The sequence below is a fragment of the Eriocheir sinensis genome, chromosome 1 (genome assembly GCF_024679095.1).
Source record: "Eriocheir sinensis breed Jianghai 21 chromosome 1, ASM2467909v1, whole genome shotgun sequence".
In the NCBI taxonomy this organism is placed as follows: domain Eukaryota; kingdom Metazoa; phylum Arthropoda; class Malacostraca; order Decapoda; family Varunidae; genus Eriocheir; species Eriocheir sinensis.
Genome location: NC_066509.1, coordinates 165,674 through 187,105, shown reverse-complemented (window position 1 = coordinate 187,105; position 21,432 = coordinate 165,674). Strand labels below are relative to the sequence as shown.

Sequence of the window (21,432 nt, the reverse complement as noted above, 5' to 3'; positions counted from 1 at the left end):
CGTGTGGGAAGCAGCTGTCAGTGCCAGTGACGTGCAGGCAGCAATACTGTTACTTAGAGTTGGTTTTGAGTTTCAAATTATTAATGGTGTCACAGACGGCTGCTGAGTTGCTTTTTCTCTGCTGAGGGCAGCACCAAGGCTCTGTAATAATCATAATCAGCGACCTTATAAATCAATGAAACGAGTGTCTGCTACATTATCAATAATTTGAAACTCAAAATAACTATAATTGACATTATTCATCATGGTTGCCTGCATAGTACTGATGCTCACAAGTGTTTCCTGTGTGTGGCTATCACATTATTCATGGAGTTGGCCACGCCTTGTGACAGCAGGTTGCCAGAGCAGGATAATGCACACCTCAAACTCAGGTGCTTCGACTATAACTTTAATTATTTTTCTAAACAATTAAATTTTTACAAGAGTGTATGATGCTGTAATGTGGTCCTTATGGTTTTGTGTTTGGTAGTGTGGTGGCACGCAGCTTTGCTCCAGCCGCTGCCCAGCCTTGCTGTGCCCCGTAGTGGAGCACAGCATGCCCCAACCTTTCTTCATGTTTGTTCCCTTTGACACTCTTGGGTTTGCACTAGTTTGTACCATTGCTTCAGCCCTTCACAGCCTTAGCTTGCCGCTATATGCCAGCTCCAAGCAGCTGTACGTAAGTAGTTGATATTGAATGTTGGACGTTTAGAGAGAACTAATGATGTTTTAGGGGATTTAATCACAGAGAATTTATGATCATATATAATGTACCAGACTTTTCAAATAGATCCTCAGCCTCCTGGCTCACAGGAGCAGTGAGACACTTAGCACGCAGGGGCAGCATCAGTGGCTTTATGTGCAGCCAACCAAGCAACTCACCCATTGTTTAGGGCATCCACCAAGCACCAAAGACTGCAGGAATTTCTTGTGTAGTATCTTCAAGTTTGACAGTGTCTTTATAGCCACCAAATGTTACACAAGAAGCTGCTACAGTCATTTTTGCTTTGAAGAAAACCTAACAAATCAAGGGCTTGCTTAGTTAGGCAATTATAAAGTCATAATGTTGGGCTGTGGAGTTTTCTCTTGCATCCCTGGCTATGGGTGTTTATTCCCATGTCTGGCACAAGGAGGTTACCAGCTGATGAAATTTAGCCATAAAAATAGCAGAAGTTCATATGACCCAGTTCACTACATTGACCGAAATTTTCCAGCAATGTGTGGCTTGCGTTATGTAAGTACACCTGTGGCCGTGGCTGTGGCTGCTGGTGTGTCATGCGATTACACTCATAGTCTAAGGGTTAACACCAATCCGTGGTAGTTTTGTCACTTGCTGAAAAATGTTAACCAGCTTAAAAATTCTTTATAGAGGTTTATCAGTTTGTCAAAATTTAAATGAAAAGGCTGTTTAATTGCTGATAGAACTAGTATCAATATATTATTTGTAAGTGTAATTACCTAATATGACAAAAGTTGTTATTCTAAGCTAGGCTCTTGCACGTTTTTAAAGGCAAGTTTCACATGGATAATACATTTCTAGGGGACTACCACCACTACCACTACTACTACTATTACTACTACTACCACTACTACTTTTACTATTACCTCTACTACTATACCACTTTTACTACCACTACTACAACTTTCAAAGGGTCTTAGATTTATTATTGAGCCAAACTGATGAACCATTGGGAAGGGACTTGATTCATACAGGAGACTGCTTTTTATGCAAGTCCTTACACCACACTTGTGCCTTGCGTGTTACAGCACTAATATATTTTACCTCAGCAGGTTCTTCAGCTTTGGTGGTCCGGGGAAAAAGAAAATCTCAACTCCAGTCGCCCCCAACAACATCTCGTCACAAGCGCTTCAGCCCCTCAAACGCCACGGCTCGGACGACCAGGCGGTGTCGCAGGCCGGTCTGGGTCCTCACGGCAACACTGGCTCATTTGGAGAGTCAAGTGGAGGTGTACACTTAGGAGGCCCCACAACTACCAAGCTAGACTGTGATCTCCCTTATAGGTGAGACACAGACTCACAAAGTGTCACCCCTTTTCCATTATCCTTCCTGATACAAAAGTTAAGCATTATCTCCATTCCTTTCACTGATAAACTCTTGAACAGCCTTCCTTCCTTCCCTCAGACCCAAACTGGTCATCCTTTGGGCATCTGTGCTCACAGATCTCATGGCCAGAGGAACACTGCTTGAGCCTGCCAAGCTCTGCACTCTCATGAATAGAGTTAATAGCTGGGCAATTAGCTCCTAATGTATTATGCCAGGTGACAACAGTGGTAGCTTCATGCATTCACAAAAACCTGAATTTAGCTCAGTATTTAGCTTTTCATGCTAGCTGTCTTTCAGGGCTTGCTAAGTGCATGCCCCCTCCACTACTGCTGCCGTTCTGTGCAAGGCTTTCTACTCTAGCTCACCCACGTGGGGAACTCCTTGGGGAATGCAGTGCTGTACTAAACACATTTGTGGCTTAAGTGGCACCTGACAGACTAGGTAACTCATTGTCTCATTACATAACCATATATTTTACAGAATAGCTACCTTTTGAATATTATTTCTTGTTCTGGTTTTCTTTGACCTAATAGAATATCCATCTTCAGCTGTAGTGATCAGCAGAGTTCAGCACCGGTGGAGGTGAGCCAGAGCAACACCATCTGCCCGTGGGACGACAACACTGAAGTCACTGCCACCAACATCTGCCCGTGGGAAAGCAGTGCTCCCCCGTCCTCCTCCACAGCAAACATTCCACCCGCAAAGTTGGCAGACCAGAGACTGACAAACCCAAAGTTAAGGCCAGACCGCTCCAAGTCTGTTGATGTCAGCTCCCTGGGCAAGAGGCAAGGCTCGGTCTCCCAAGCTCCAAGTCTCGGTCCAGTGCCGTCGGAGGGTCATCCCACGGCTTCGGTTTGTCCATGGGAAAACCAAGAACTTCCAAATCGCACAACAGAGAAATCCAAGTCCATTGATGTGGATGTTTGTCCTTGGGAAACTGAGCCTGAGAAAAAATCCTCCACCTGCTCAGCTCCCGGGATCATGGCGGGAGACTTGCAGGTCACATGTGTCGGTACATCCCTGCCGCGGCAGCAGGAACACTCAGACAAGTCTGTCGTGGGAGTTGTTCTGATCAGTAAGGAGAAGGGGACCAGAGATATGTCACGTCCACCATGTGAAAGGAAAATTTCTATCCAAGTTTGTCCATGGGAAGAAGTGGAAGAAGAAGATTCTCAAACCTCTGACACTCATAGTTCAAGCTTTAGTGAAAAGGCACAAAGTGAGTCCAAGGTAGAGCAAGCCACAAAAGTCAAAGAAAAATATCTGGCCATGAACACAAACGCGCCGGTAAATTGTGGCAGCAACGAAGGCCACTCCAAGCCGGAAAACCTGCCCATGCAGACTCAGTACGAGGGCCGGCAAGGCGTCAGCAGCGAGGGCACCTCCTCACCATCATCCACCTGCTCTTCTTCCAGCTACAGTGACTCCCGCAGGATTAAAATTGACTACACAGTAAGGTCCGGCCACCTCCCAGGTCAGTACGGCCTGCCTGTGTCCCCCACCCCAGCGAGCCACATCTCCCCGGCCAGCCAGCAGATGCAGCACGGGCATGCCAGCACCACCCTCAGCAGCGGCAACACCAGCACCACCAGCAGCAACAGCAGCACCGCCGGCACCCACCACATGCGGGCAGAGTCCCCGCGAGACACGGATAGACTCCCCCACCCCTCAGAGGAGGGCAGCAAGCCGCCGTCGCCCAGGGTGGCCGCCAACGTGGTGGCGCCGTGGGAAGAAAACCCTGCGCAGAAGGTGACCGACATCTGCCCGTGGGAGGATGAGTAAGTCTTTCTTTGCTCTTTGTTGTTGATGGCTGTCTCTTGCTTTTGTTGTACAACTTTGAGGTAAGCTTCTATAGCTTGGTGCACTAGCAGTATACTCTCAACAAAAATTATCTTCCATTAATAGAAAACCTATTTATTCTGAAGTACTAAGACTTCCTCCTAGAGTTCCCTGAGTTCCCTGTACAGTTATAGAATACTCAACATGATAGCAGCCTATGCCTGCCTTGAATGAGCCCAGAGCACAGTGTTCATGAGGTGGTGACACATTCCACCTCACTGCTGCAGCCTGCTCACCACTCAACTTAAAGAAGCACCACCACAGTGATGCATTCCCAGCTAACATTGCAAATACAAGCTGAAAAACAGGCCTTGAATGCACACACATGAACACGGCTGTAGCTCATCCATCACTTAGAGCCCCAAATATACTTCCTCTTCCATGCAGGCCTTACTTACCTCATCAGTGTAGACATAGCATAAGAATGATGTCTCTGCACTGGGATTATGCATGGACCTGTTCACTACCCCTTAAAGCTCTCTGAGGAGCAGTGGATGTTCTCTGGGACTAGAAATAATATATCCTGGTTGTGTTGAGGAAAAGACTTGTGAGAGGGCTAGAGGTGTTGGAGTGAGCCTGGCCAACCACACTGACACCTTGCCTGGCCAAACCCTTTGGCCTCTGCCACCAAGGCCAACCTTTCCTTCCTCCTGGAAGTGTGCCTGCACACAGCCTGTGCCTAGGGAGGCTGACCTCTATAACTCTTCCTGTACCTTTACTTTCTTATCTTTCTAAATCTTTTGCAACAATCATTAGTAGGAAATTTCTGAAGCATCTATCAACTTTCAACTTTCTTCTGATCACCAAAATATATACACAAGGAGTATTCTACTGGGGATTGTTTTGCCTTCTTAATTTATTCTTGGTCATCCTCTCTAAGACATTTCAATGAAACTTTTGCTGTTGCTTTAGACACCTCAAAAACTTTTAAGTGAGTCTGGCACAAATCTTGGCTTTCCAAAGGACCCTCCAGAGGGGGTCATGCCTCTCTTAGTGTGAACTTCCATCTCAAGGCAAGGAGAGGAGCCAGAAGGATAAGAGAAATTATTTTCCATCGGTTAGTGTTTTCATTAATCACAACTCATTTAGATTCATCCATTGTAGTACATGTGTGTGTGTGTGTGTGTGTGAGGAAGCACCCTGGCTCCTTCCCTGTGCCAAATGCAACCCTTCCCCCTCCCTGGTGGTAGTGCCAGGGTTTCACACTTTTCCAGTGGTTCAAGTGAAGGTTATGTTATCCTGTTTGCTCAGTAAGTGTTCTACAGTAGTAGTTGCTCTGTTCCCAGCCAAAGGCCCTCCCTATTATACCTTATTCCTTTAGGCAAACACATCATAAGTTTTTTCAGGGGAGGCCACTCTCATAAGCTGACATCTCAGTTGAGTTGGCAAGGCCTCTGTCCCAGTGGTGCGGACTGTAGATTACACTGACTTTAACTGACCTGAGTGTTGCTGTACTTGTATAAAAGTCAGTCCCATGTAAAGTTTGAAAGCTCCAAGACTTAGGCATGCTTGTTTGAGGGATTAATTAAACTCCCTAGAAAAGTAATATTGTCAGTTGTTATCAGTTGAGGAGTCAGCTCTCTCCCCCACCAGGCAGTATTCATGTTAAAGTCAACCCCCTAAACTTTGGCTTTGAAAAATTGTCTGAAAACTTGACTTTTACATGAGTATATAAGGTGAGTCATTCCAGTCACTGGTGAGAGAAGCAGATGTTTTGGGGGGCAGAGGAAAGAGTTGCAGGAGGAAGGAGGACTGCTGGGGCTGGAAATAACAGAATTTTATGAATAGTACCATAACAGAAGGACAAGGGAACATAGCCATGGGAGCCTGTGAAGGAGCCTTTGCACTCACTTTGCTGCATCAGTGAAGGGTGCTTGATGACAGAGGCAGGGAAGGCCGTGGCCGATAGAAATGGAAATGAATATTGAATGTACTCATGCAAAGATCAATGTCACTGAACATTTTTTTTTTTTTTTTTTTTTATGGCTAAGTTTAGGAATCAACTTTTTCATGGGGCCAACTCTTGTAGGGGGTTACCACTTTTACCACTACCACCACTACTACTTCTAATACTAATGCTAATACTAATACTTCAATCTGCTATTAATACTAATACTAATCCTAACACTACTCCTACTTCTGTTATTCTAAGAGACAAAGCAAGTAGAGAGGGAGGACTCCACACTGCCTGTTCAGCATCCCCAAACACCTGAGATGCTGAGAAAGAAAATGAAAGTGAAAGTGATGAGAGAGAAGGAGAGAGAGTGTGGGAATTGTGGTGAAGCAAAAAAATATGATAATAATGGTGCTTCCCAAGTTATTGAGTTTATTCCTCAAACAAACATATCATTGCCTTTTTTGAGGAGTCACATTTTATATGAGATTGACTTTTACAAAAGAATGTTCAGTGTTTTAATGATTAATAACAGTAGTATACTTATCATGATACTGTATTGGAGCAATAGGACAGAATATAGAAATGAGGCTGTGGTCAGAGGAGCCTTGTGGAGAGGGTAGTTTGACAGAATAAACTGAAAGATTATAAGTTAGGAGCAGGTGCAGAGTGTTGGGGGTGTCAGCCAGGGACACCTGCAGGCTGCTGCACCACCTGCTGTGCCTCACCAAGGAAAGGAAGGTTGTTGGCTTGTCGCTCACTGAGAGGGTCGGTGAGAGAGGATGGCAGCCAGAGCTGAGAGTGATTCAGTAGGTGTTCCACTTTGGAATTCAAATATTAAAAGAGTGTTACATAGTTGGTAGAATTAGGTTGAGTTAAACAGCACAGACATACTTAGTAATAAAGGTGAAGCGAAAGTTGGAGCACATGCTATAGCTGTGCATGGCATCAGTGCTCATCTCCATCACCTTGAGCCTGTGGTGGGTGAGAACCATTGGCCAGGGACACAGGACAAGTGCAACATCTGAGTTACCACAGTTTGCCTTCTCCAAGTTTTCCCAGGTACCCAAGCACCCACTGACTGACTGGCCCAAAAGGGAGGATGACCAGCTGGGTGGGCTGCACACCAACTGTCTAGGCTGGAAGCCAAACCCAGGCCCATGGATACATAGCCAGGCTCGCTGACCATTAGACCACCACTAAGAGAAAGACAGTTAAGGTCTTAGCAAGATGATTGTAAAGTTTGAAGAATCTAGATAGTAGTGGGCCCAAGAGCAAGTAATAGCATTGCATATGTATACAGCATCCACCTTTGAACTAAAACGTAGGACAGAAATGGTAGGAGGGAACAGAATAGACATTACTGTTGGTAGCTTGAGAAACCTATGCTTTGGTTGGGAAGAGAAGCTGAGGTTTAGAGGAGAGATGCTGTTCCTCAGTGTAATCAGAGCGGTTGCTTCTGGTGCTAGGCTTCTGCTCGTAGGGGAGACCTAATGATGTACTTTTCTGATTTCCCATGGACTGATCACTGCCTCAAGGCTGGAGGTCCCTCTGTGTGCCTCCAGCATAGTGCAGAGGTGACTCACTGTGTTTGAGTTGGAGGCACATGGTCCACACACTCTCTCAACTCCTCATGCTAAAAAGATCTGGCTCAGTAACCCTTGTTGTTCTCATGCTATCAGCTGGAGAAGCAGCTCACAAGGTACCTGAGCCTCCAGACTTCTGACAGTCACACGTTCTGTACTTCTGCTCAAATCTATTCAATTTACCAAAAACATTTTTCAACACAAAATGTCAAAATCTCACGAACTAATTCTCCCAGAGACTTCTGACTCCCAAAAATATCACCAATAATTTTATTTCTTAATCATTTCCACCTCTCTTTGATCCTGATGGCACCACAGCTGCCACGTCTGTCTCTAAAGCTGAACACCTCATCCAAACTTACTCTGAAATTGTACAGTGTATAGCAGACTTTCTGTTTCACCCTCAAGTCACTTCTTTATTGTACAAAAAAGCTGCCTCCTTTCTGCCATGGCTCCCTTACTGTTGGGTTCACAAGGCTGGTCTCCTGCCTTCCTTCAGGTCAGGAGTGTGGGGCTTCCTCCCTTCCTAAGTTACATAGGTGTGCAGACTTATTATCTCCTTCCCTCCAGACATGCCTAAGAAGTTTCCTCCCTTGCTAAAGTTGCATGCACAGGCTCCTGCCTCTCCCTCTTTACTTTCTCTGCTCAGTGAGGCTTCCTCCAGCTGTGTGTCCCCTCCCTGGGACTTCAACTCTTGCAGGAGAGAAGTATCAAGACGTCTCTCAAAACAAATTTGAGAATTTTTTTAAAATTTCTGTGGACTTATATTTATAAGAATAATGCATTATTATCTTATTTTGCCCATAACCTGCCTCATGGCCCTTGAAAAAACATAAGGTCAAAAGAGTAAGATTTCCACACTCCCTCCGTCCCAGCAGACACGGGAGCAGCCTCTTTCTCCCCTCCCTCGAGAGGGCACACAGTAGGGCTGCAGGGCCTCGTGTCAGGAGAATCTGTCGGAGCAAAGCTTCTTCCTTCCCCTGAGCCACAGCTCCATCATTCCTCTTTCTCTCATGATTGCAATATTCTCTATTATATTCAGGTAAAAGTCTTTTTTTTTTTTTAAGGGTATTTCAAGGCCAAGCTTAGGGGGCTGACTTTTACTTGGCTACAACTAATACCACTTTTCTTAAGGCATGAATGTATTCCTTGGCCAACCCATCCCAGCCCTGGGGCCAAGCTGAGGGGCTTGACTTTTACATGGATACTGCCAATACTACTTTTCTTGAGGCATGAAAGTATTCCTTGGCCAAACCTATCTTAGCCTTGGGGGTTGACTGTTGTATAACGCTGACTTTCACACAAGTATATATGTTAATCACGGTTGCAGTTCTTCCCTTGAGTCATGGCTAGGGCTGGGCATCCCTTCCTCCCTGATCCACCACCCACGGCTGGTGTGCATCCATGTCTGTGTCCTTGGCATAGTCTGGAGTGTGGATCAAATAGGGTTTGAGCTGAAGTCACTAAACATTTGGGGCAGACTAATGGAAGCCTAAATGAGAGAGAAGTGTTAGTACTTTAGGGAGGAGGATTGCTTTGAGGTTCAACATGAGCCATGACCCGCTGCTATCATCACTTTATTTTCTTATAAGTACCTCAGATTTCAATAATAATGCAAAAAGTCATACATACAATATACACTCATAGAAAACCTCCAAAGCCTTCAGACTGAAGTTGTTTTAAGCTAAAATTGTGACCTTTTTTGTTCATGTCACAAGAAGCAAGCTGTGTCCAGGAAGAGGAATGGCAGGGAAAAGTTTCACTGTTTGATAGTTTTGGACACGGTTGCCTCCCTTTGTACACTGACATCCCTTTGTTCACTGAGTGCTTGATCAAAATGAGCTAAAAAGAGTTTTAGGATTTCTTTTCTCCGTGATGCAACAAGCCATCAACCAACAGAATGGACAAAATCACAGTTGTGGCCTTAACCCGGTAGCAGCGACACGGCCATATTTGTGGCTTTACCGTGAAGCAGCGACGGGCCAAATTTGTGCCATGATATAATCCCCAAAAAATATATGATACATAATCTGATCACAAATGCTTTGATATATATTATGAAATGGTTTGTGTGAGGGGTGAATTTTTCTCATTTTTCTCACTTAGAGGGACCATTAAGAAACATGATCCCCGCTGCTACCGGGTTAAGGGAACTGTAATAATGTAATAAGTGATGTGGAATCTCAATTTTTTTTACCTATTATTGAACCATTTATCATTTCCAAGAAAAATAATGATCTGAATTTCATGAAAAATAATGATCTGAATTTCATGAAACTTGAAGGTTTTGTCACTTCCATAAGCCTACACAACTTGTTATTAATTGCGGCAGCTCACATGAACCTGACTGACACTCCCATGTACTCGTGGCTCAGGCTCTGAATGCCTCAAGCCTGGAGGTGCCAAGTGCCGCATGTCACGGCCACATGGATGCCCAGCCAAAGCTCCTCCCCCCTCCTCCTGCCCCCAGCCAAGGGTGCCAGGCTCCTCCCTCCAGCCATGTAGACCTTCCTCTTTTCCTCCCTTCATGAGGCTGGTGTTTCCTCCTTCCAGCATGTGGGTGTAAGGTTTTCTTGCTTCATTCGTGAGTGAAAGGCACATGTCTTCCCTTCATCCAGGAGGAGGGTCTCCCTCACTCCCATAGCGCAGGCTGTAAAACAGATATCAGGTTCATTTTCCTCTAATTCTTTTAGTGGGCTGCTGTTTTTATTCTGTTATTTTGTTTTGCCCTTAACCCAGTGGTAGCAGCGGGGATCATGCTTCTTAATGGTCCCTCTAAGCGAGAAAAATGAGAAAAAATCATCACTCACACAAACCATTTCATAATATATATCGAAGCATCTATGATCAGTTTATGTATCATCTATTTTAGGAGGTTTAAATCATGGCACAAATTTGGCCTGTCGCTGCTACACGGTAAAGCCACAAATTTGGCCCGTCGCTGCTACACGGTAAAGCCACAAATTTGGCCCATCGCTGCTACCAGGTTAACCAGACTACTGTAAACAATATCTTCCTATCTTCCCTGTGGCTGATGAAAGAGTGCCCCCTTCCCTCCCTGCCTCCCTCCCAAGTACAGACTAATGCCTCTGTCTTCCCTGTGGCTGATGAAAGAGTGCCCCCTTCCCTCCCTGCCTCCCTCCCAAGTACAGACTAATGCCTCTGTCTTCCCTGTGGCTGATGAAAGAGTGCCCCCTTCCCTCTCTCCCTCCCTCCCTCCCTCCCAAGTACAGACTAATGCCTCTGTCTTCCCTGTGGCTGATGAAAGAGTGTCCCCTTCCCTCTCTCCCTCCCTCCCTCCCTCCCAAGTACAGACTAATGCCTCTGTCTTCCCTGTGGCTGATGAAAGAGTGCCCCCTTCCCTCCCTGCCTCCCTCCCAAGTACAGACTAATGCCTCTGTCTTCCCTGTGGCTGATGAAAGAGTGCCCCCTTCCCTCCTCCCTCCCTCCCAAGTACAGACTAATGCCTCTGTCTTCCCTGTGGCTGATGAAAGAGTGCCCCTTCCTCTCTCCTCCCTCCCTCCCTCCCTCCCAAGTACAGACTAATGCCTCTGTCTTCCCTGTGGCTGATGAAAGAGTGCCCCTTCCTCTCTCCTCCTCCCTCCCTCCTTCCCAAGTACAGACTAATGCCTCTGTCTTCCTGTGGCTGATGAAAGAGTGCCCCTTCCTCTCTCCTCCCTCCCTCCCTCCCTCCCAAGTACAGACTAATGCCTCTGTCTTCACTGTGGATGATGAAAGAGTGCCCCCTTCCCTCCCTGCCTCCCTCCCTCCCAAGTACAGACTAATGCCTCTGTCTTCCCTGTGGTTGATGAAAGAGTGCCCCCTTCCCTCCCTCCTCCCTCCCTCCCAAGTACAGACTAATGCCTCTGTCTTCCCTGTGGTTGATGAAAGAGTGCCCCTTCCTCCCTCCCCCTCCCTCCAAGTACAGACTAATGCCTCTGTCTTCCCTGTGGCTGATGAAAGAGTGCCCCTTCCTTCCCTCCCTCCCTCCCTCCCAAGTACAGACTAATGCCTCTGTCTTCCTGTGGCTGATGAAAGAGTGCCCCCTTCCCTCCCTGCCTCCCTCCCAAGTACAGACTAATGCCTCTGTCTTCCCTGTGGCTGATGAAAGAGTGCCCCCTTCCTTCCCTCCCTCCCTCCCTCCCCAGGACAGACTAATGCCTCTGTCTTCCTGTGGTTGATGAAAGAGTGCCCCTTCCTCCCTCCCTCCCCCTCCCAAGTACAGACTAATGCCTCTGTCTTCCCTGTGGCTGATGAAAGAGTGCCCCTTCCTTCCCTCCTCCCTCCCTCCCAAGTACAGACTAATGCCTCTGTCTTCCTGTGGCTGATGAAAGAGTGCCCCTTCCTCCCTCCTCCTCCGTCCCAAGTACAGACTAATGCCTCTGTCTTCCCTGTGGCTGATGAAAGAGTGCCCCTTCCTTCCCTCCCTCCCTCCCAAGTACAGACTAATGCCTCTGTCTTCCCTGTGGCTGATGAAAGAGTGCCCTTCCTCCTCCCTCCCTCCCTCCCAAGTACAGACTAATGCCTCTGTCTTCCCTGTGGCTGATGAAAGAGTGCCCCCTTCCCTCCCTCCCTCCCTCCCAAGTACAGACTAATGCCTCTGTCTTCCCTGTGGTTGATGAAAGAGTGCCCCCTTCCTTCCCTCCTCCCTCCCTCCCAAGTACAGACTAATGCCTCTGTCTTCCCTGTGGTTGATGAAGGGTGCCCCCTTCCTTCCCTCCCTCCCTCCCTCCCAAGTACAGACTAATGCCTCTGTCTTCCCTGTGGCTGATGAAAGAGTGCCCCCTTCCCTCCCTCCTCCCTCCCAAGTACAGACTAATAAAAACATAAGAATGTAAGAACATAAGAACGTAGGAGTCTGCAAGAGGCCAGTAGGCCTGTACGAGGCAGCTCCTTTGAACCTAAGCTCCCGTGTATCTAACCCCACCTAATATCGCTGTCCATGAATTTATCTAATCTATTTTTGAATGTGACAATTGTATTGGCACTCACCACGTGACTGCTAAGCCTATTCCACTCATCCACTACCCTGTTTGCAAACCAATTTTTGCCTGTGTCCCTGTTGAATCTGAATTTATCCAGTTTAAACCCATTACTTCGTGTCCTACCCGGTTCTCTTACCAACAAAACCTTATGAATATCTCCCTTATTAAAGCCCTTCATCCATTTATAAACCTCAATCATGTCTCCACGCACCCTTTGCCTTTCTAGAGAATGCAAGTTTAACTGTTTGAGTCTTTCCTCGTATGGCAAGTTTCTCAACCCCTGAATCATCTTAGTCATCCTCCTCTGCACCGATTCTAACATTTTGATATCCATTCTATAGTAAGGTGACCAGAACTGAACCGCATAGTCAAGATGAGGTCTATCTAATGCTAAATATAGTTTCAGGAAGACTTCGGCGCTTCTGTTGCTTACGCTCCTTGAAATAAATCCCAGTACCCTATTTGCTCGATTTCTAGCTTGAATGCATTGTGCCCTTGGACGGAGATCAGAGCTCACTAAGACCCCTAAATCCCTCTCGCACCCAGACCTGCTTATGAGAGTGTCGTTTAAGCAATAGTTATGAGAGGGGTTGTTCCTACCTACACTCAGAATACTGCACCTCCTTACATTGAACTCCATCTGCCATTTATCCACCCAGTCATACACTCATAATGCCTCTGTCTTCCCTGTGGCTGATGAAAGAGTGCCCCCTACCTTCCCTCCTAAGTACAGACTAATGCCTCTGTCTTCCCTGTGGCTGATGAAAGAGTGCCCCCTACCTTCCCTCCTAAGTACAGACTAATGCCTCTGTCTTCCCTGTGGCTGATGAAAGAGTGCCCCCTACCTTCCCTCCTAAGTACAGACTAATGCCTCTGTCTTCCCTTTGGCTGATGAAAGAGTGCCCCCTACCTTCCCTCCTAAGTACAGACTAATGCCTCTGTCTTCCCTGTGGCTGATGAAAGAGTGCCCCCTTCCTTCCCTCCTAAGTACAGACTAATGCCTCTGTTTTCCCTGTGGTTAAGAGGAAGAGCTCCTCACTCCTAAACCCCAGATTGTAATCTTTCCCTCTTCCCTAAAGTTGAGTGGCAGACTGCTTCCTTCCTCTTCCTGGTGAGTTAGGGTTGCCAGGTGTCTGCTTGGGGGAGGAAGTCTCGGGAAAGTGAGTCTGTGGTCTCTGGTCTGGGAAATAACAGATATGGATTTTCATGGATTCATTTATATTGATTTTATATTTGAAATAAATTATTTCATGATAGTCTCTTTACCTATTAGTCTGTATTCATGCATTCTACATATAAATATACAAGTTATTGTTGGTAAGCCTAAACCTTTAGTCTAGTGAAAACTGAGAGTGGTTGTAGCAGGTCTGTTGGCTGGGCATAACCTTGGGACTCGTAAACTCTTGTAGCCGGCCAGCCTGCGGTGAGTGCATGCCCCAGCTCACCTTGCTTCAGGGCCAGGCTGTGTCTTCCAGCTTTCCTCTGGCAGCCCGTCACCTGAGTGTGTCCCTTCATCTGTTAAGAGTATCATAGGCATAGAATCCTTCCCTCTGACAGTGCTTCATAACACCATACTCCATGTGAACCTCAGTTCAAGTGCACTGTGTGTAACACCCTCTGATTCTTGTCTGTTTCAGTTCACTAACTCCCACTTGGCTCTGAAAGGCTCGTCTGGTGTACCTTATCTCACTCGAGGTAGGGGCCTCCCCGTAACACTTGTCTTGCCTCTGTCTCCTCACTGTTTCAGCCTGACTACTGCCCTCAAACTAATGTGGATCTCTGAGAGCCCTTGCTGCACCTCCATATTTTGACTGCTGTAGTGCTAAGTGTGTCAGCTGTAAACAGTGCTAGCATACATATAGAAACTTATTCTAAAGTCACATTCTTTAAGGCAAGTTTAGGGAGCACACTTCTACATGCTTCCTACTTATTTTTAGGGAGTTACTACTACTACTACTACTACTACTACTACTACTACTACTGCTGTTAATAATAATAATAATAATAATAATAATGATAATACTTCTACCAATACTGCTACTACTAATAATAATACTAATAACAATATTTTTGGGATCTTGAATTTATTCCACCTTGTAACATATCATAGAATGGGTCTTGACTTTTGCATGAGATTGACTTTTCTTGTGTATCAATAGTAATTAATGGTTCTTGAGGAGGAGGAGGAAGAGGTTAAGGTAATTGGTTTTGGGTCACTGTACAGACACTAGCAGCCAAGTACAATAAAGTGTGAGGTGGTGTCAGGAGGGGAATGCTGGTGGAGGGGGAGGAGTTTAACCCGTCCGCTGCGATTGGCACGGATTTGGCTTTCACTGGTAGCCTGATAACATACAGTCCCAGATCCTTCTCTGCCTCTGTGGTGGATAGTGGAGTGTTTCCCATGTGGTATTGATATGCTGAATGTCCTCTCCCAAGGTATATGACTTTACATTTTTCTTCATTGAAATGTAGCAGCTACTTTTTGTTCCATTCCTGTAGCTTGGTGATGTCTTCTTGTAGGAAATGCACAGGCAAGGGCTTCAGTAGCAATGAGGAGTTTTATCTAACACTAAAAGCCTGATTGGGAGAGGCCCAGGGAGGAGTGGGAGAGGGAGCACAGGTCATAAGATTAATCATGAGATCATCTTGAGAAGGGAATGACTGAAGCAAGTGGAGGACTTTACACAGCCAGCATTGCATTGGTGTTCTGCCAGTGGTGTGCCTGGAGCCAGCATCGGCCTAATAATATCACTGCATTCAGAAACTTGGGAGACAATTTTCTGTACTACTGTATCTGATGAAGAAAAGATAACAGATTTTTCTCAACTGATTGTGTCATGACTGATTGTGTCTTTAATTATAATCAGAATGGAGTGCATGAGTTTTGCCATCTACAAGCAGACAATCAGTGCAATATCTGTTTGCCTGAGCAGGAAAAGCCTCTCATTTTTTTGCCTGTGTGCCATACTGTGTGAGGCAAGGGCAGAAAAATGTGCTTGTGTTCTTTTTTCTTTCAAAGTGCCATTTATTTTCACCATGGCAGATATTTTGACACGCAAGTAGAGGCTTTGGGGTGCACAGGAAATGTCAAAAGTTCTTTCTCAGGAGTAAAGTAATGGCATTTTGAGAGTTGCAAAGCTTCAGGCACATTTAATCTCTCCACTTTCTGTTTTTGCCATGATCTTGCTGTGTGTAGAAGCCTCATGATCGGCTCCAGCAAGCACAGGCCACTTGGTTTTAATCAGGGGTAACTTGTCATCGCTGAACTTTCTTCTTGACAAACTCTATAGTAACCATGGAAGGAGTTTTGTAGTGTAGGAGATGTTTGCAGGTCACTCACTCACTGGGGAAGCTCTGCCATGACTCCACAACCTTCCACTCGCTCACAGTAGCCCCTTGGCCCTTACTTTTAACCAATACCACATCATTATAGAAGAGTCAGTTTGGTGTCAAATTTTCCCCACAGGGCTAGAAGAGGTTCAACTGAGGAAAATTTTAACCCAGAGAAAAAGAAGCAGTAGCAGTAGTAACACATGTAGAAGTCAACCCCCTGGACTTGGCCTTATTTTGTCTTTTCTTCTTTACTTTCTCAGTGCATCCCTTACACAACTATGTCTGGTAGTACACACAAGGTGGTACTCTGACACCTTTTTTCATCACTATGTGCCAGAAAAAAATACTAATATATTCTTGTCTATGTTTCAATGGTTTCTTTGTTAACATGAACTTGTGTGTGTCATGGGCTTCTTATACATGTAATATTTATGCTTAGTGATGCATTCATATTGATGGGCTCATTGTATGTGTGGGTATTGATGCCTCCAAGCCTCATGAGAGCTTTTGTGAATGTAAGACGTGAGACTGTGTGTGTGTGTGTGTGTGTGTGTGTATGTGTGTGTGTGCTGGCAGCCTTTGTTACCTGGGATTGGATGACAGACACGCACATCTATAATAAATGAACCAGTAATTGCTGTTCCTCTTAAAATGTCTAATTTCCCTCTATAACTGGAAACCTTGCTGACCTGATGACCGCACCAGTGATGGCACAACGATGGTGCCACCCACTCCCTCCTGAGCTGTCTAGGTATCATTGCTGAAGGAAGGAGGAACCTCTAAGTCATTGCTGGTGCTTTCAATCACAGGCTGTGGAGGAGGAGGGACAGAAATACTGGAAATTTTATTGCCACAAATTCACAGACTTTTAAGCCGTGGAAAACAAAGGCCGTATATAGAATTCCACATATTTCAAAAGCTGCCAGTACTTGTGTGTTGTGGAATGGTTGTGCAAGTTGACTGTGTAGATGTGTTAAGTATGAACACCTTACTCTCTGAACCAGTAACTCCCTGCAGGCAGTCATATGTTAAACTTGCTGAAGGTGTGACAACAGCACTTCCACAGTCTCTGCCAGGCAGCTTGTCCTCTAAGTCTCACCTCCTCTCCAGGGCACCCTCCCTCCTTCCCTTCCTCTCTCTGCATAGGTGATTACTTTCATGGCTTGAACCGTCTTTTCTATCAAACACTACACAAAGATATCCCTGCCAACCAGTGATGCCTCCAGGCTAGGGCTCAGGGAACAAGTTGCCTGGCAGAAGCTGTAGCATCAAATGTGACCAAAATTTGACAGCCTTTATGTGGTAATGATGTGCTTTCCCTTGTCCATGTTGGTTTGAGGCACCTCGCTGTTGTATGCTAGCAAGCCACCCGCCCTCCTTCCTTTCCCTCACCTTCCAACTCTCACTGCAGGACTAACTTTCCCAGGAGCCCCGAGCTAAATTTAAGCTTTATCTTACAGTTCATGATTAATGTAGTTATATATTTAGCATCATGCTCTTCCACAAGTTATCGAATCTCTCGGCCTTCTTCACAATGCTAGGCATGTATGCATTCGAATGTGCCATAAAATACTCAAGTAGATGTCTTTGTCCTTTCTTTTTTTTTATGTTTTTTTAAGGCATGGTTTGGGTTGGTTTCAGGTGGATACTGCTTTCTAAAGAGGTTCAGTTTGTTTCTCAGCTGAGCACACCAGAGCCCTGAGGGTTTACTTTTGACATGGACTCCACTTTGTCCCATGGTTCATTACATTGCTCACTATACCATATCATAGCCTTGGGCCGGGGCATGAGGGGGGACTCACAACTCACATGAGGCAGACTTTTCCATGAGTATACACACTGTGCATTCCCTGGCACCATCCTCCCACCACCCTGCTGACCTCTGCTGGCCTGGTGCCCGCTGGTAAGCCTCACAGCCTGACAAACCTCGCCACCAAAATAATCCAGGGAATACTGATGAAGCTAATAGCAACAAGCTTACACAAACCATAGAAAACTTGCCACGTTTTATATATGTATATATATATATATTTATATATATATATATATATATATATATATATATATATATATATATATATATATATATATATATATATATATATATATATATATATATATATATATATATATATATATATATATATATATATATATATATATATATATATATATATATATATATATATATATATATATATATATATATATATGTATATATATATATGCCTTCCTGTGCCTTCCCTTCTTCTCTGTGTGATAAGGTTCCTTCCATTTGCTGTATAAACTCTTATAAAGGCTGAGTTGATGTCAAAGTCCCAAGGCTCTGTGTAGGATGGAGAACTTATTTAACCCCCCCTCCACAAGTAGTAGTAGCAGTAGTAGTTGTAGTAGTAAATATAGTAGTAGTAGTGACAGGAGTTACAGTAGTAGTAACAGTATTTGTGTTGGTAGTAATTGTAGTTGCAGTAGCATTAACAGATTTGTATTAGTATTAATAATAGTTGCAGTTGTAGTAGCAGTAGTTGCAATAGTAGTAGTATTGACTCCCTAGACGAGAAGTATCCATGTAAAAATACCCCTTCAATCTTGATCTAAAGAATCCTTCCCCAAGTTTGCCTTGCATGGGTCTGTGCAGTGGTGGCTTCAGCGCCCGGTGCAGTTCCTCTCATGTTCACTTGGTTTTGGAGTGAACAGCTGTTCAGTGATACAGGCCAAGGCTGTGCTGCTCCATGCACAGGGCCAGTGGCTCAGGGCCAAGGCTTTCTGTAGTGCTGTCCATGTGTAGCTCAAAGTCAATGTCTAGCTGTTTTATTTTGCCTATCAAACTATTTTTTATATTTTATCAATATTTTTCATTACAGTTTCTCTTTGATGGTGTTTGTGGTAGCTAAGTTAGTTGAATAAAAATAAATGTATGATATATATATATATATATATATATATATATATATATATATATATATATATATATATATATATATATATATATATATATATATATATATATATATATATATATATATATATACACACATGTGTGTGTGTGTGTGTGTGCACCTGAAATTTACTGCAGTAATTGTTTACCTCTCTTTATCTTTCAGGGAAAGCTGTAAGGTTGATACACCTTTTGTGAAGACATATGCAACACTGGGGTACTTGTAGCAACAGCAGCAAGCCGTAGCTGCCACGGCCAGTAGAGGACTCAGGCTGTGTGTCCTGACCAGGCCTTGGGATGGGGCAAGGGAGAGAATCCTCTGTAAGTAACTTCCAAGGGGCTGAGGACAGCTGGTTGCCAAGCCTTTGGATTGCTGTTCTCGATGAATTGTTTCGACAGGTCTGGACCCAGAGAGGGAGCAGGAGGGGACATAAGAGATGGAAGGGTTTGTCCAGGCTGCGTCTGGCCCATCACACGTTCTCCTGAGACCGAGTGCCCACAGCTGAGCCCTTGCAAGGCACCACCAGGAGGACATGTGTCAGCAAAAGGCGATAGGAAAAGTGCTAGGGATATATGAAGTTTAGGGACCATGCAGTCCTGTGTGATGCTTGCACTGGGGAGGATTAGCATAATGCTGTCAAGTTCCTCGTGAGGGGACTGCTAAGCAAGGCACTTCCGATGTTGTCCACCTCTGTGCTCACTTGGAATTCAGATTTATGCAAATGTTGACTTATTTGTTATCCAGCAAAGAATTAAATGCTGCAACACACAGATGCAAAAGAGCGGAAATGGCTTGCTAGTATGAGAGGATGGGTCAGGCCCCCACGAAGGTGGTCATCTGAACTGGCTTGCCTCATGCCCTCCTCCTCGGTGGTTGTCAAGGGTACAAAGTTGGGAAGGAATGGATTGTTGATGGACAAGTGTGTGAGTTTTCTGCTGTAAGCCTGGTAGCATAACCGAGTGTTCAAGGAAGTGAATCAGTCAGCTTTTGAAGTACGTGGAAGGCTGATGCCCAGCGGTACCTCAATTCCTTGGGAGCTTGGACAGCCAGGCCATTGGAGAGTGGCCCCAGCCCAGCCTTGGCCAGCACACTCGCCAGCAGTCACGCTAGGCCGGGCAATGGCATTTGTGTAGATCAGTTATTAAAACATTTAAGAAAAATTAAGGTGCCAAGGAGTGTTACTAAGTGTGTATCAAGAAAAGAATAAAGAACTCTGATGTTCTGATGGTGATTCTGCCCAAGCTGTGTGACTTTTACATGAGAATTTTGGAAATATTCCCTCGGTCAGTAAATGAAAGCATTTTAGAAAATAAACTATGATTAGTATAATAGCATTCTTCAGTATTAGATCAAAGTGGCACAGAAGTAAAGCTAGGAAAATCAGCAACTTAATGTAACCTAGATCACCTTTGTAGACAAGTAAAAGAGTTCTGTGTAAGTATATATGCATTTATCTCAAATTGTTTTACCATTCTGTTGATTCCATTTACTTTTAAACTAGGGATGTGACTGAGACTCGGGTGACTGACCGCTAGAGTGTATATAATTGTTTCATGTTGTCTCCTTGGACTGGTATATGTGTCTGTCTGGCCCCTCCTCCCACCATGGAGGAGCAAAAGCCAACAGGCACAACTTGTTCACACACACACACACACACACACACACACACACACACACAATGATAGTGATGAGGCATGGGGGAATAGATTCTTGAATTTAATGATGGAAAATTTGATGATACAAAGGGTGATGGAAAGCACTAGATATAGAAGAGACGATGAACCGGCAAGACTGGCTTTGGTGTTGACAAGAGAAATTCACGTGAAGGATGAATTGAGGTATGATTGCCCCCTGGGAAAAAGTGATCACGTGCTCATAGAAATGGAAATGGAGGAGGGAGGAAGGGAACAAGACGAGACTAATAGAAGTGATAGATTAAACTATAGGAAAGCAGGGGTGGAAAACCTCAAGAAGTTTTTTGGTGAAATGGATTGGAAAGAGTTAATGAGTACAAGCGAAGTTCAAGGAAAGTATGATATTTTCATGAGGGCGTACAACACAGGAGTTATGAAGTTCGTACCAAAATACAGATCGAGAGAGGGGGCTAAAAAGGACTGGTTTAATGCAAGATGTGCAAAGGCAAAAGAAAAGAGAGACAAAGCGTGGTCAAGATTAAAAAGAAACAAAAATCAAAGAAACAGAGAAGACTTTAAGGCAGCGAGAAATGAGTACGTGAAAGTGAGAAAGGAAGAAGAGAAATGATACGAAAAGGATATTGTGGAAAAGTGTAAAGAACAACCTAAACTATTTTATAGATTTATAAATGGAAAAATTAAATCAAGAGAAACAATTGAAAGACTGACTGAAGAGAATGTAGAGATCGAGGATCCCAAAGGCATGGCGGAATTATTTAACAAAAAATTCCAGCAAGTGTTTACCAAAGAATCATTATTTAATGAACCACAAGAAAACAACTTAGATGTATATATGGAAAAGGTCAAAATAGATAAAGAGGAGATAAAAAAAACTACTGGGGGAATTGAAAGAAGGGAAGGCCGTGGGACCGGATGGAGTTTTAGGTTTTATACATAAAGAGTGCAGAAATGAGTTAGTTGGCCCGATATATGACATCATTAGGTGCTCAATTAAAATGGGCACAGTGCCTACCTAGGGAGTGGAAGAGGGCAGAAGTGGTGCCTATATACAAAAGTGGAAAAAAGGAAGAACCCTTAAATTACAGACCGATGTCTCTGACCAGTGTAGTATGCAAAATATGTGAGAAATTAATAAAAGAACAATGGATGAGATTTCT

General features: G+C 44.6%; 1 protein-coding gene across 14 annotated transcripts in view; it reads left to right on the top strand.

Annotated features, from left to right (window-relative positions):
* Positions 1–19,841, top strand: part of LOC127000692 (regulator of G-protein signaling 9-like) — a 142,197-nt gene extending 122,356 nt beyond the window's left edge. For 9 of the 14 annotated variants that reach the window (XM_050865144.1, XM_050864727.1, XM_050865383.1 and 6 more), the window contains 3 exons: positions 1,768–2,001; positions 2,593–3,822; positions 18,786–19,841. In XM_050865144.1, the coding sequence (XP_050721101.1) occupies positions 1,768–2,001; positions 2,593–3,822; positions 18,786–18,846 (1,525 nt within the window). In that variant the 3' untranslated portion in view covers positions 18,847–19,841. Of the gene's footprint in view, positions 1–1,767; positions 2,002–2,592; positions 3,823–13,985; positions 14,044–18,785 lie in introns of all 14 variants that reach the window. The other 5 variants (XM_050865080.1, XM_050865440.1, XM_050865596.1 and 2 more) reach the window with 2 other exon arrangements.
* The last annotated feature ends 1,591 nt before the right edge of the window (positions 19,842–21,432 follow it).